The 13,492-nt window shown below is 40.4% G+C and overlaps 1 protein-coding gene across 1 annotated transcript in view; it reads left to right on the top strand.

Moving 5' to 3' along the window:
* RELN (reelin) overlaps positions 1 to 13,492 on the top strand; it is a 296,695-nt gene that overhangs the window by 269,658 nt on the left and 13,545 nt on the right. The window contains exons 49-60 of the mRNA XM_054839620.1: positions 90 to 283; positions 1,342 to 1,598; positions 2,373 to 2,527; positions 3,315 to 3,529; positions 4,245 to 4,422; positions 6,685 to 6,860; positions 8,173 to 8,279; positions 8,698 to 8,940; positions 9,463 to 9,638; positions 11,280 to 11,353; positions 12,191 to 12,352; positions 12,697 to 12,854. Of these exons, the coding sequence (XP_054695595.1) occupies positions 90 to 283; positions 1,342 to 1,598; positions 2,373 to 2,527; positions 3,315 to 3,529; positions 4,245 to 4,422; positions 6,685 to 6,860; positions 8,173 to 8,279; positions 8,698 to 8,940; positions 9,463 to 9,638; positions 11,280 to 11,353; positions 12,191 to 12,352; positions 12,697 to 12,854 (2,095 nt within the window). The remainder of the gene's footprint in view (positions 1 to 89; positions 284 to 1,341; positions 1,599 to 2,372; positions 2,528 to 3,314; positions 3,530 to 4,244; positions 4,423 to 6,684; positions 6,861 to 8,172; positions 8,280 to 8,697; positions 8,941 to 9,462; positions 9,639 to 11,279; positions 11,354 to 12,190; positions 12,353 to 12,696; positions 12,855 to 13,492) is intronic.

Genomic DNA, 13,492 nt, shown 5'->3' with positions numbered 1-13,492 from the left:
ATTAATAGTGACTGCATAGACTAACACTTCCTACGTTCATAAGTTTTGCCAGCCAACACCAGCCAACATATTTTTTCATTGCTTTTAAGGGCTGCAGCCGTATGTTAGTTACAGTGGACTTGAACCTCACCAGTGCAGAATTCATCCAGTTTTATTTCATGTATGGATGTCTGATAACGCCTAATAACCGCAACCAAGGAGTGCTGCTGGAGTATTCTGTGAATGGTGGAATCACCTGGAGCCTCTTAATGGAAATTTTCTATGATCAGTTCAGCAAGCCCGGGTTTGTAGATACCTTCTTCTGCCTATATAATTGCTTGTTCTGAAGTCATGTGATCTTGAACGTTTCATAAGAACCTGACAGATATATTACTGCTGTGGTTTGGATGTCAGACCTTTAAGAGTTCAGCCTGTCCATTCCTGCAAGCATTTATGAATGGCTTTAGCATATGTGCTTGAGCATCAGCATTTGTGCAGCTGCTAGGGCAGAAATACAAGGGTAGTAAGGAATCTGTAGCAGTCTGGTAGATTTGTAAATGGTTGCAGGAAGATAAATTAATAGCCACTGTAATGATGTCCATCCTGTTCCTGAAGATACTTTCATCTGCAGTCTAGTTTCTTACTGACAAGAGCAGAAAGTCATTGCTTGAACTAGATAGAAAATGGTGTGGAGAGGAAAAACTGACTTCTTGCAGATCCATCAAAAGGATGAATAAACTCAAGCCCTGTTTTCAGACACTTGTGAGATTCAAACATGCATAGGTATGGGTGGGCCTTTTCCTCACTGATTAATTTAGGACTTATAGAAAATGGGACTAGGATGGACCCATTATTTGTTATTTCATTTGAATGCACCAAGAAATCACTAGCACTTTAATTGGACAAGAGTTTTAAGTCATCTATTGTAATGGAAATAAGAAAATTGAACTGGAACATTGCTATCTGCTGAAAGGCTCCAGGTTGAAAATTGTGATTTTAATTTTACTTCAATATTGCCCTTCTTAACATTACCCTTAAACAGGACCTTAGGGTCATACCCTGCTAGTCTAGGCCATTGCATTTTGTCCCATAAGCACAGCTGGAACACATGAGGTTGCTCAAACCATTCCACAGCCTGACTGCTGGCCCTTCCCACCTCACTCTGAGCCCCTGTGCCAGGGATGACACTGGGAGTGATCAGGAAGGTTTTTGTTTCAGCAAGCTCTCATACGAGAAGATAGGCAGTCTTTCCCTGCTTTCCCAACTTTCATGTAGTCCAGGAAACAACAGGAATGGACCTGGTCAAAAGAAGTGTCCTCCTCCTGTGGCTTTCTGATAACTAATTTTCAGTTTGTATTTCAGCTTTGTGAACATCCTCCTTCCCTACGATGCCAAAACCATTGGGACACGCTTCCGCTGGTGGCAGCCTAAACACGATGGCCTGGACCAGAACGACTGGGCTATTGACAACGTGTTGATCTCCGGCTCAGCTGACCAGAGGACGGTGATGCTCGACACCTTCAGCAGCGCTCCCCTGCCACAGCATGAGCGCTCCCCTGCCGACGCAGGGCCCACCGGGAGAATCGCCTTTGACATGTTCATGGAAGACAAAACTACAGGTAAAGGTTTTAGGTGGATCTGTATTAAAGAGTAAGAAGTCAGTGCAGTGATTTCCAAATCTTGCTGAGCACCCAAATCTTTGTCTCACTGTGACAGATGGCACAAACAATCTCGTCACTGTAGGGGTCTTGTCTTTTGTTTTTAATTCACAAACTGCAAAATAAAAAGATGTTATGTAACTTTTCCTTTTTTACTGTGTGAATTTTCTTAGAAGATTAATTTCTCTTCAAAGAAAGAAAAAAGGATGAAAAAATGCCAGATTATTCTAAGCAGATTTCTTAACCTGAGTATTTGTTTCCATTTCCTAACTTTTTTAAACATTCTTTAGTGAAGTTAAGTTACATTTTGCAACTAAATTTTGTAGAGGAAGTATATCTGGATGTTTACAAGGCTTAACAGCTAACAGTGCTGGGGTACCCTTTGTGCATACGTGTAGGCAACATCCATTAAAAAGTTCTCCCGTAACATCCAGTGCAACAGAAGTTTATGTTCTGAGTAAGTCACAAATCCTTACTTCTTGAACATTAAAAACTAATGCTATAATGCTTATGTAAGAGAGTAGTAAGAGGTGCTTTGAGCAATGAATGTGATAAATGTCATAAATATGTACATGGGAAAGATGGGGTACTGACATTCTCAGGAGCAATACTAAATAATTTTAATGTAGGCTGCAAAATAAAGCCATGAATCACTTTTAGTGGTTAACACTACTCCCTGCTTTCTTTAATTTATGTTGTCATTGTATGTTACTGACATTCCCATTTATTTTCAAGTGAATGAACACTGGTTATTCCATGATGATTGCTCAATTGAGAGGTTTTGTGATTCTCCTGATGGTGTCATGATCTGCGGGAGTCATGATGGCAGAGAGGTCTACGCAGTCACCCATGACCTGACTCCTACAGAAGGGTGGATTATGCAGTTCAAGGTAGAATCTCTGTCTGAAACATAAATATTCAAAACCACATTTTGCTCCAAGTCTAAGCAGATTTTTCAGGAGGTAGGATGATGTATAGGCCTACGCATGAGCCATTCCCTAAGGGAAAAGTTTTATCAGTAGACCATCCTCATTTTTCTCACTTACTCCATGTTGGTCAGCTTTAATATCGCGAGCTGTTCTCAGAACTGACACTCTTCTCTTCCAGCATAGCAGTTGTATGGACATCATGTAATAAAGATATTACACGTATACAAGATGCCTATGTTGTTACAACTGCTTGGTGAGCAAAAAGCAGCTCAAAAGTGTCCACACTGCTCCTATGCTGGCATGCATTCACATCAAACCTGCACCAAACCACTCTGCATACACCCCTTTACCTAAATTGAAGAAATAATCCAGCAATACATGGAAGTTATAAGAGCCATTTGCACATCTCTCCCACAAAGAAGGTCCGCCTGATATATTCAAATCTTAGGTTATGTAGGCGGGGAGATTAACTTTGTTAGTTATAGGGTACTGGGGTAAAAGGCACAAGTGTCAAACCTGGAAATCCAGAAATGTGAGCTAACCAGAAGAAAATTAAACTCTGAATATGGTGCCTGTTCTTAGTCTGGGGAATATTGATGAGAACTGCAGATAACTGGTACCATACAAGCACTGTTACTGCCACCATTCCAGTAAAATTTTGCAGTCAGTTTTCAGATTCAAACATTTTTTTAAACTCTAACCACCACCACAATTAATTCTAATTCACTTATGCTCTCTCCTGTATTAGGTTTCTGTTGGATGTAAAACTTCAGAAAAACTTGCACAAAATCAGGTCCATGTGCAGTATTCCACTGACTTTGGCGTTAGCTGGAGTTACTTGGTACCTCAATGTTTACCAGCTGATCCAAAATGTTCTGGGAGTGTTTCGCAGCCATCTGTCTTCTTTCCCACAAAAGGGTGGAAAAGAGTAACTTACTCACTGCCTGAAAACCTTGTGGGCAAGTAAGTATGAATTCACTACTCATTTTGTCTTGGATTCAGTACCTTCTGAAAAACACAACAGGGGACACATCTGCCTATTTGTTTTCTTTCAAGGAAAGTGCAGACTAGCAGTGTTCACGTTCATCATGTATGCCACATAATTTTATTTCTTCAGCATTCACATTCATCATGTATGCTGCATAATTTTATTTCTTATCAATCAAGATTGATGATGACTGGTGGTCTGAACAAGCAGCAAAGTTATCCTTCTCTGCAGTCTGCTCTGGTACAGCATGTTCTGCTCTGTTCAGACAGCCGTGGTCAATTAGAGAGTAGATTTATGACCTTACTGAGTGGGAAAAGTTACCCTTATTGTCTGCAGTCGTCTGCACATATGCAAACTATTTGTCTTTTTCTGCAAAATTAAAATCTCTTCTATTCTTTGAGTAATCTGCTCAGGAAGTATAACCAAAATTGAAATTCTCTTGCAAGAAGCCAGAATAACTTTTTCCAGCTTCAGGAGCCTCTGGAATCTGTCCATATGTAGTAGGTAGTACATGAGTAAAGAAGAAGATGTGGATATGTATAAAATTGGTTTCAACAGACACTGCCAGATATTACTTGTGGAAGCTTGGAGGATACTACAGTCATACGTATATTGCGTTTCGCCCACCTTTTTTCAATTGAGCAAAGCTGTTTTATACATGTCTCTTTTTCTTCATTCCTTTATATATAGTCCTGTGAGGTTTCGGTTCTACCAGAAATACTCAGATATGCAGTGGGCCATCGACAATTTCTATCTGGGCCCTGGTTGTCTGGAAAACTGTAGAGGTCATGGAGACTGCCTGAATGAGCAATGCATCTGTGATCCTGGATATTCGGGACCAAACTGCTATCTGACCCAAACACTGAAGGTAATTTTACTGCATGTTATAAAGAGTGAATTTTGCCATCTGTTTGTCTGAGAAAGTGAGAGAGAGAAGGAGATAGATCCCACTGGAAATTTAGCTTTGATTCCTGTCAACCTGAACACACTCAAATCCATTTTCAGGTCTTTTATCTTTTTTTTAACAAAATTATTACTGCAGTATCCAAGAACTGGTTCGTTCGTTTGCAAATAACACTGCTCAATAAAGCTGTGATGAAGTTCACTGTTCATTCTTAGATCATTATTAGACAGCAATCACCCTTGCAGATATGATTATATTCAATCAAGACCTGTACAAAGATTGTCTTTATCATGAAAGAGTTTACTGAAGTAGGGAATACAAGAAAATGACATAAAATTACATAAAATTAATTAACCTAGCTGTTATTAGTGTTACCCTGTACAAGTGAGTGAAATCTAGTTAGATATTGCTAATTTAAAATAAAAATATTTTAAAAACTTAACATGTAAGGAATATGTAAGAATATGTAAGGAGCCCCAAATTAGTTTAAAATGCAGTGTTTACCATCTCATTTTTTCTACATCAGATAAGAACAGAATAGGTACGTGCTCCATAGAAACAACAGGTTAAGCAGCATTCTGTCTAAAAAGAATATAACTATTTAACTTTTCAGTTATTATGTTATTTGAATTATTATAAACTTCTGGTTTTCATCTGAAATACTAATTACATGAACAAATATAATTATTTTTTTGCAATTTTTAATTAGTAATGTGTTCTTCACATTAAAGACATTTGGGATAAAAACCTGGCAGTTTTAGGGGAGTTTTACTACTATCTCCTTAAGGCCAGGATTTCACTCATGGCATTGCTTTTACTGCACACCTGGAGGTAAGTGGAAATCAGAGATATATTCTAGATGGTTTTCAGTGCGAATATTTGTGCAGATAATTGCAATAGATGCGTATTCACTACAATAACCCTAACATTTCATTGCAGTACTGGTTTTGCTGGGGAAAAAATACAGAATAGTAATTTCTCCCATACATACTAGATATGTATTGGAGTAGTGTTACATAGTCTTAAATAACCACAGTTATGAATTAGACCCACTGTGGTGGGTTGACCCAGGCGGGAGGCCAAGTGCCCCCCAAAGCAGCTCCATCACTGCCCTCCTCAGCTGGACAGGGGAGAGAAAATATAACAAAAGGCTCCTGGGTCGAGATAAGGACAGAGAGAGATCACTCACCAATTACTGTCACGGGCAAAACAGACTCGACTTGGGGAAAATACTTTAAATTATTACCAGTCAAAATCAGAGTAGGACAATGAGAAATAAAACCAAATCTTAAAACACCTCCCCCCACCCCTCCCTTCTTCCTGAGCTCAACCTCACTCCCCATTTCTCTCCCTTCTCCCTGCCAGCAGCACAGGGGGACGGGGAATGGGGGTTGTGGTCAGTTCATCACACCTTGTCTCTGCTGCTCCTTCCTCCTCAGGGGGAGGACTCCTCACACTCTTTCCCTGCTCCAGCCTGGGGTCCCTCCCATGGGAGACAGTCCTCCACCAACTTCTCCAATGGGCTGCAGTCCTTTCCACGGGGTCACAAGTCCTGCCAGCAAACCTGCTCCAGCATGGGCTTCCGACAGGGTCACAGCCTCCTTTGGGCATCTACCTGCTCCGGCGTGGGGTCCTCCATGGGCTGCAGGCGCTCTGGCGCCTGGAGAATCTCCTCCCCCTCCTTCTTCACTGACCTTGATGTCTGCAGAGTTGTTTCTCTCACATATTCTCACTCCTCTCTCTGGCTACAATTGCTGCTGGGTTCTTTTTCCCCCTTCTTAATTCTGTTATCCTAGAGGTGCTACCACCGTTGCTGATGGGCTCAGCCTCGGCCAGCGGTGGGTCCATCTTGGAGCCAGCTGGCATTGGCTTTATCAGACACAGAGGAAGCTTCTAGCAGCTTCTTATAGAAGCCACCTCTGTAGTACCCCCGCTACCAAGACCTTGCCACAAAAGCCCAATACACCCATTCATTTGCACATGCAAATTTTAGCGTGCTGGATTACCTTCCAAGTATGTTAAAATCAAGCCCTAACATATTTTCCCATTTAGCCAATTCAGTTCAAGTGGCTAAATGTTCACTCAAAAGTGATTATGTTCAGTCACCCTGAAAAAAAAATATTACAGTGTTCATGAGCCCTAAACATGTTTAGGTCAGTTCCAGCTGTGATCATCAGAAAGACGTAAGATTATAATTACCTGTGCTTTATGTTAAACACCTTACAGACTTTCCTGAAAGAGCGCTTTGACAATGAAGAAATCAAACCAGACTTATGGATGTCCTTAGAAGGTGGAAATACCTGTACTGAGTGTGGGATTCTCGCAGAAGACACAACTCTGTATTTTGGAGGTGCAACTGTGAGGCAGGCTGTCACTCAAGATTTGGACCTGCGGGGTGCAAAGTAGGTCATATTTCCAGGTCATTTTAATGGGGAATTCTGTTAAATGCTGACAAAGCAGCAGGCGACATAGCTTGTAGCTCAGGGAATTCCTAGGCCACCACAAACATAGTGTTATCTCAAGTAGACACTAATGAGATTATGATTTTCAAGGCATTGATGCTTTCAGATGAGTCACAGAGACCAAGGCTCACCCTAGCACAGGGGAAAGGGTCTGCCATGCCCAGGTGAAGCAGCAGGTCCCCTTCCCCAGGAATGTCCTGGAGTCAGCAATGCCTGTCCTGCAAAGAGGCAAGATACTGCAGTTTCCTGGGCATCTCTGTCTCTACTCCTGCAGGCACTAGCTGTGTTTCCCACTAAGTTCAGAACATAACCTCTGCAGGCTGTCCTCTCTTGGATGCCCATACAAGACTCAATTCACATGCTGTAGAAAAGGATGACTTCACTGGAGAGCAATGGAATTATGTCAGTTTAGACAAGCTAAGGACATGACATAGAAGACAACTTCAGCATCATTTCCCCTGACTGTATGGCTTTAATGAAGCCACACACTCTCACTTCTTTAATTCAGCAAGAATTCACTGAATCACACAACCTTTCAGGAAGGAAGGGGCCTTGGGGAGTCTGTAGTCCAACCTCATGCTCAAAGTGAGGTCAACACTTAATTCAGACCAGGTTGCTCAGGACTTTGTCCATTGGGTCTTGAAAAACATCCAAGGACAGAGATCCCACAGTCTCTCTGGACAGTTTGTCCCAGTGTTGAGTTACCCTCACAGTGATTTTTTCCCCCCTGTTACATGCAGTCAGAACTTCCCTTTTTTTGATGCATTACCACTGTCTCCCAGTCCCTGCTATATTCTCCAGGCTGAACCAGCTCTGGTCCCTCAGCCCATCCTCACAGGGCACATGCTCCAGCCCCACCATTTCAGTGGCCTCCACTGACCTTGCCTCAGCTTATCAACTTCTTTTATGTCCTTCATTGATATAAGGGCACCTTGTTAACCCATGTTGAACTTCCTTACCACCAGCACTCCCAGGGAACTGTTAGCAAAGCAGCTCCCAGCCAGTCAGTCCCCAGCCAGTACCAATGCAAGGACTTAGTCCCTCCCAGGGGCAGGACTTTGCTGAATTTCATGAGGTTCCCCTGAGAATTACTAGGCAATGTTTTTGGAAACCTTTGTTCTACTTGTAAATTGATGGCACTTGCTTAAAAATGCTGGCATTTTAAACATTTTCAGCACGTCTGCTAACAGAAAGCAAACTTCTCAATTTGTGCAGATCTTTAACAGAAATAAACTTACACATTTACTCTTAGGTTTCTACAGTACTGGGGGAGAATTGGGAGTGAAAACAACATGACAACATGCCACAGACCAACTTGCAGAAAGGAGGGAGTGCTGCTAGACTATTCCATTGATGGAGGCAAGTACATCGTGTAGTTTCAGCTAAGCTACAGCTTTGTTCTATATTTGAGCACCATGAACATCTGAGAAGTTGTCACAGAAGTCCAAAATAATAAGATAATTTTTAATTGTAAAGTTATTGTCATCCCTGTAGAATTTTTTCCCCATCTAAAATTTCCATCTATTGCTCAGGAGTTTTTCATAATCCTCCTGCCTGATTTCAGTAATCAGTGGCTTCCAGCCAATTCGATTCCTTTATACGATTACAAGACTACTCTTGCAATGACTAACAGTTGCCAACTAACCTTAAAAGTTAAGATTTGTCTATCAGAAGACCATAGCTATTAATTTTTATTTTCTATTATCTTTCTTCAAGCTTGTAGAATATTCTACCATATACTTGTTTTAATTAATAAACCTGCATCTTTTCATTCAAGGGATATCCTGGACTTTGCTTCATGAGATGGATTACCAAAAATACATTTCAGTCAGGCACGACTACATCCTCCTCCCCGAACACGCTCTGACCAATACAACCCGCTTGCGCTGGTGGCAGCCTTTTACCATCAGCAATGGGATCGTGGTTTCAGGCCCCGACCGGGCACAGTGGGCACTGGATAACATCCTGATCGGAGGAGCAGAGATCAATCCCAGCCAGCTGGTAGATACATTTGACGATGGTAAGACAGGCTGTGACAGCTAATCTGTTGGCTGGCATTATCTTATCTAAGATAAGCCCTGTGAGCTTGCAAGCACACTTTTTCTTTTTTTTTAACTCTGCACATTTTTCATTTTGTAGACTAATGCTATTTATATGCTATTCTTCATTCATAATAGGAGTGTGTAAATATATATACATGTATATTCAGATATGTATGTGTGTATATATAGATATGTATATACCTATAAGAAAGGAAAAAAAAATTATTTCAGTCCAACTCATTTCATTTAAATTCCCAGTAGTAAAGTTTTATTTAATCATATTTTTTAAAAGTGCTATTATTTAAACATTTTAATTACCTCCCTGGAGCTGATGTTTTTATTATGTCTGTTAGTAGCTTGCTTACTGTATGTCATGATAGATAGCAAAAATTTAGTGTTTATATCACTAAAGTACTGTATCTAGTGATTCTGTGGATTCATTACTAAGCCTTGATGTTTACTGAGACAATGCAGTAATTGTCTTTAACTTATGTTAATAGAAGGCACCTCTCATGAAGAAAACTGGAGTTTTTACCCTAATGCAGTCAGGACTGCAGGGTTCTGTGGAAATCCATCATTCCATCTCTACTGGCCAAATAAGAAAAAGGACAAAACACACAACATCCTGTCCTCCAGGGAGCTCATTATACAGCCAGGATACATGATGCAGTTTAAAGTAAGAAATGTTCTCTATCTCCACAGTAAAGTATGCAATGAAAAATCATCTAATGTGTCTCCAGAAATTCTTCTTCTTCCAACTAGGATGCCCAATTGGATGAATAGTTAATAATGATTTTTATAAGAATTTAAAGGAAATTCTGAAGTGTAGGTAATGGGAACCAGCTAGGTTATGTGAATACTAAATATCAAATTATTCTGTCTGTATGCTTTGGGGGTTATTGAGAGGGACTGGGAGTCTAATCCCTTTCTCCTGAAATCACTGGATCATCAGCTACAATAGGAATTATTTTCTAAGGTGAGAATACACAGCATGCAGAATATGCCATTATTTTTCCCCTAACTAATGATTAAGCAGAAAAGGCAAGGTAGAGGCAAGCTGGAGAAGAGTTGCATATGGAAAATGCAAAAGTGCTCAAGTAGAAGTAACCCTTCTACTTACTTGTGTCATGGCAAATGACCTCAATAATCAGAGAATAATTTCTGAATATTTTACTTTGTTTTAGGTAGAATTCTGCACAGGGCCAAAGGCAACATGTAGTTGTTATCCAGAAATGTTCTAAGCCCTTCCCCAAGCACCATGTCTTAAATAAGCCAGGACCTAATATCAAAATTAGGGGTTATCAAAACAGTCATCCATTTTCTTGTTATGTTTTTTCTTGCTCTTCTGTTTGACAAGACAGTTCCAGAATTTTCCATCTTCCACTAATCAATATTTTCACCTTTTCTCAACATCATTGCCTAATTTATATTGACTGTCTAATATAACCCCTAAAGCACTGCTTCCCCCACTCACACAGCATGCCACCTTCAAAGAAATTATATAAAAGAGGAGTCTGACATGGTTTTTACTACTGAATGCCAAGAGCCCCCCCGAAGCTGCTTATTTTACCCAGCCTATCATCCTTTTCCTCTATTTTAAGGCCAAAATTATGATAACCCATCAGCATTTAATAGTTCATATTACTAAACTGACATTGCAAAGTTTTTCTCTCCTGACTCTCTCCTCCTCTTTCTTCATTAGTCACAGCAAAAATTTTATTTCTGAACTAAGAACTCAGCTCTAGTGCATGGCTGCCATTTGGTTTTGAAGCTCGTAAAATTTAGCTTTTTATTATCTATTTATTATCTATTCAGTACTGTACATTTGGTACTGTAGTCTTTCCACTCTAATATCACACAAATATGTTTATTATTTAAAATATTTGGAATAATTCTGTTCTTAAATTGGATTGACTTGAAGTTTATATCCACATGTTTATGATTACAAATTATAAATTTCAAAGGTAGTTAATACATAGTTAGGTACTTCACTTTCTGAAATACCAAGGAGCTACTACATCTTTGTGTTTCAGAAACAATGTTTGTTTAGATATTTAATTTGAACTTTAGGAACATAGTGTTAGGATTCTGCTTGAAAATAACAGTGGCGATGAAGTAAAATTCATTAAGTAAAAGCAGTATCTGAAGTACTGTGTCTTTTGTTTTCCATCCACTTTTGATTGATTTTGTCCAAGATCTAAGTTGGCAATCTCTTTTATACACCCTGTCAAGAAAAACAGGAGAACAAGACTTCATTATATATCACATTGAATGTCTTCCTGACTTGTTATAGCAGCCAATTTTATTTGTGCTATAGATTGTGGTTGGCTGTGAGGCAACTTCTTGTGGGGACCTCCACTCTGTGATGCTGGAGTATACAAAGGATGCCAGGTAAATGACAGCAGAATACATAGACCTAAAAAAAATTAATTATGATATTAAAAACCCAGAGAGCTTTTATTTATTAAAGCAATTACTTTGCTATTCGTCTTGTAACAGGATCTGAACAAAACCCATTTGCAAGCACTGGGATTTGTCTACATAACTCCCATAAATTCTCTTTATAATTTATCCCAGATGTTGACAGATTGATGGCACTGAGCTTGCAGTTATGGTCATGAACATGCTCTGTTAAAAATGTGCTTGCAGAAAACCATGTTCGCAGAAAACTGTTGTCTTAGTATGATACAGGACTATATATTAAGGACCAAGTTGTAATGAAGTGGAGGTTACTTAATTCCAATTTGGTCTTTAACTAGCAAACAATAACACTGTCTCCCCCTGTGCTGCAGTACAGTAATAGTAGTGCATTATAACTTGTAAAAGTGAATGAATTGTCTGTGCTCAGATGACTGTGGGTGAACATGGAGCAAATTCTGTTGGACACTTTTCTGAACACTGTAAGAAAGAGACTAAGGAGCCAGCTCCTATATAAATCCTTCTGTCATGCCAGCCCAGAGGAACTCTGGGTTGGTCTCTGCTGTGTGTACCACCACCAAGGGTTTCACAGCACTCAAACCTGGTGCTGGAAAGTCCCTCCCTGGCTGTACTGGGGTTTCAGCCTCTCACCTTTTGTCCATCTATGGCTACAGAGCATGGAAACCATTGTTGACAATCTCTTGGGTTTGTTTAGTAAGACAGGCAATGCCACGACCGTTAGAAATTACCTGTTTCCCTGCCATTATTCTTTCAGTTGTTCTAAAACTTTTGTTTGTTTGTTTCCTACAGAACAGATTCATGGCAGCTCGTCCAGACACACTGTCTTCCTTCCTCATCTAATACCATTGGCTGCTCCCCATTTCAATTCCACGAAGCCACCATCTATAACTCTGTCAACAGCTCCATGTGGAGAAGAATAACTATTCAGCTGCCTGATCATGTCTCATCCAGGTAGGTTACTGAAAGGTCAGCTCACTGTGGGCCTATAAAATGTCAGCTGTCTTGCTGGCACTGTTTGCTTGGAACAACTGGTGAATTAAAAATGCTTCTTTATTGCTGGATTTAGATCTGATACATAATTAATGTTTTTCAGGAAGCTTTTTGTTAATAGAAGTTGCTACTGCCAATGACATAGCAGCCACCTATTCAGGGTGGGTCTTCCCAGTTACTGAAGTCACAACCCCTTCACACCAAATCTTTCATTACATCTGCTGCTGGCATATTTGAACATCGCTGTACAGATGAGTTTAATTGCTAGATGTCATAATACGGTGTTTGGATTTTGATATTTGCAGTGCAACTCAGTTCAGGTGGATTCAGAAGGGAGAAGAACTAGAGAAGCAAAGCTGGGCAATCGACCACGTGTACATTGGGGAAGCGTGCCCTAAGCTCTGCAGCGGCCACGGATATTGCACAACTGGAGCCATCTGCATTTGTGACGAAGGATACCAAGGTTTCATTTCTTCGATTTCTTTCTTATACATCTGCTGCAGATGTATAATCTAGCTAATCTAGCTCAAAATTAAACAAAAAGATAAAGACAGAGTGATGTAACATGTCTACATTAATCACTGGAATGCTTGAGTAACAGCTTATAAATTAATAATAGCTGCAAATAACAGCTCTTCCCTCCCTTTACTCTTTCTGGATTGAGTCAGTAGTCCCTCCTGTCAGACACCGCATGTAAAGCCCATTCAGCCATCATCGAAGGCAGAACATGGCTACCTGCTTACCCAGAAATGGCTTCCACCCCTGTGCTCCTTCCCAGAGGATGTGTACAGGGGATGCAAATGTTGGTGACTGGCCCCTGTACAGGACTCACCTCCATGCCCCGTCAGGACAGAGTGCTCTGCTCTAATCCCGCAATGCAGCTGAGCACATGCCTAATGGTACCTGAGTGCCCTCCTTAAATCAGAAGTGCTTTGTGGGACTGGAGCCAGTGTCTAATGTCTTCCAGGACAGAGTCTCATAACTTTATAAAATGGGATCCCTTCCCTGTTTTAGATGCATTTCCCTTCAACTGGCAATTTGAGGTTTCTTATATTGGCATGAATGCAAAATAGAAGAAACCCTATTGCAGTTCTTGAAGTA

The sequence above is a fragment of the Grus americana genome, chromosome 1, assembly GCF_028858705.1.
Source record: "Grus americana isolate bGruAme1 chromosome 1, bGruAme1.mat, whole genome shotgun sequence".
NCBI classification, from domain to species: domain Eukaryota; kingdom Metazoa; phylum Chordata; class Aves; order Gruiformes; family Gruidae; genus Grus; species Grus americana.
Note: the sequence above shows the minus strand (reverse complement) of the source record. Positions and strands in the feature narration are given on the sequence as shown.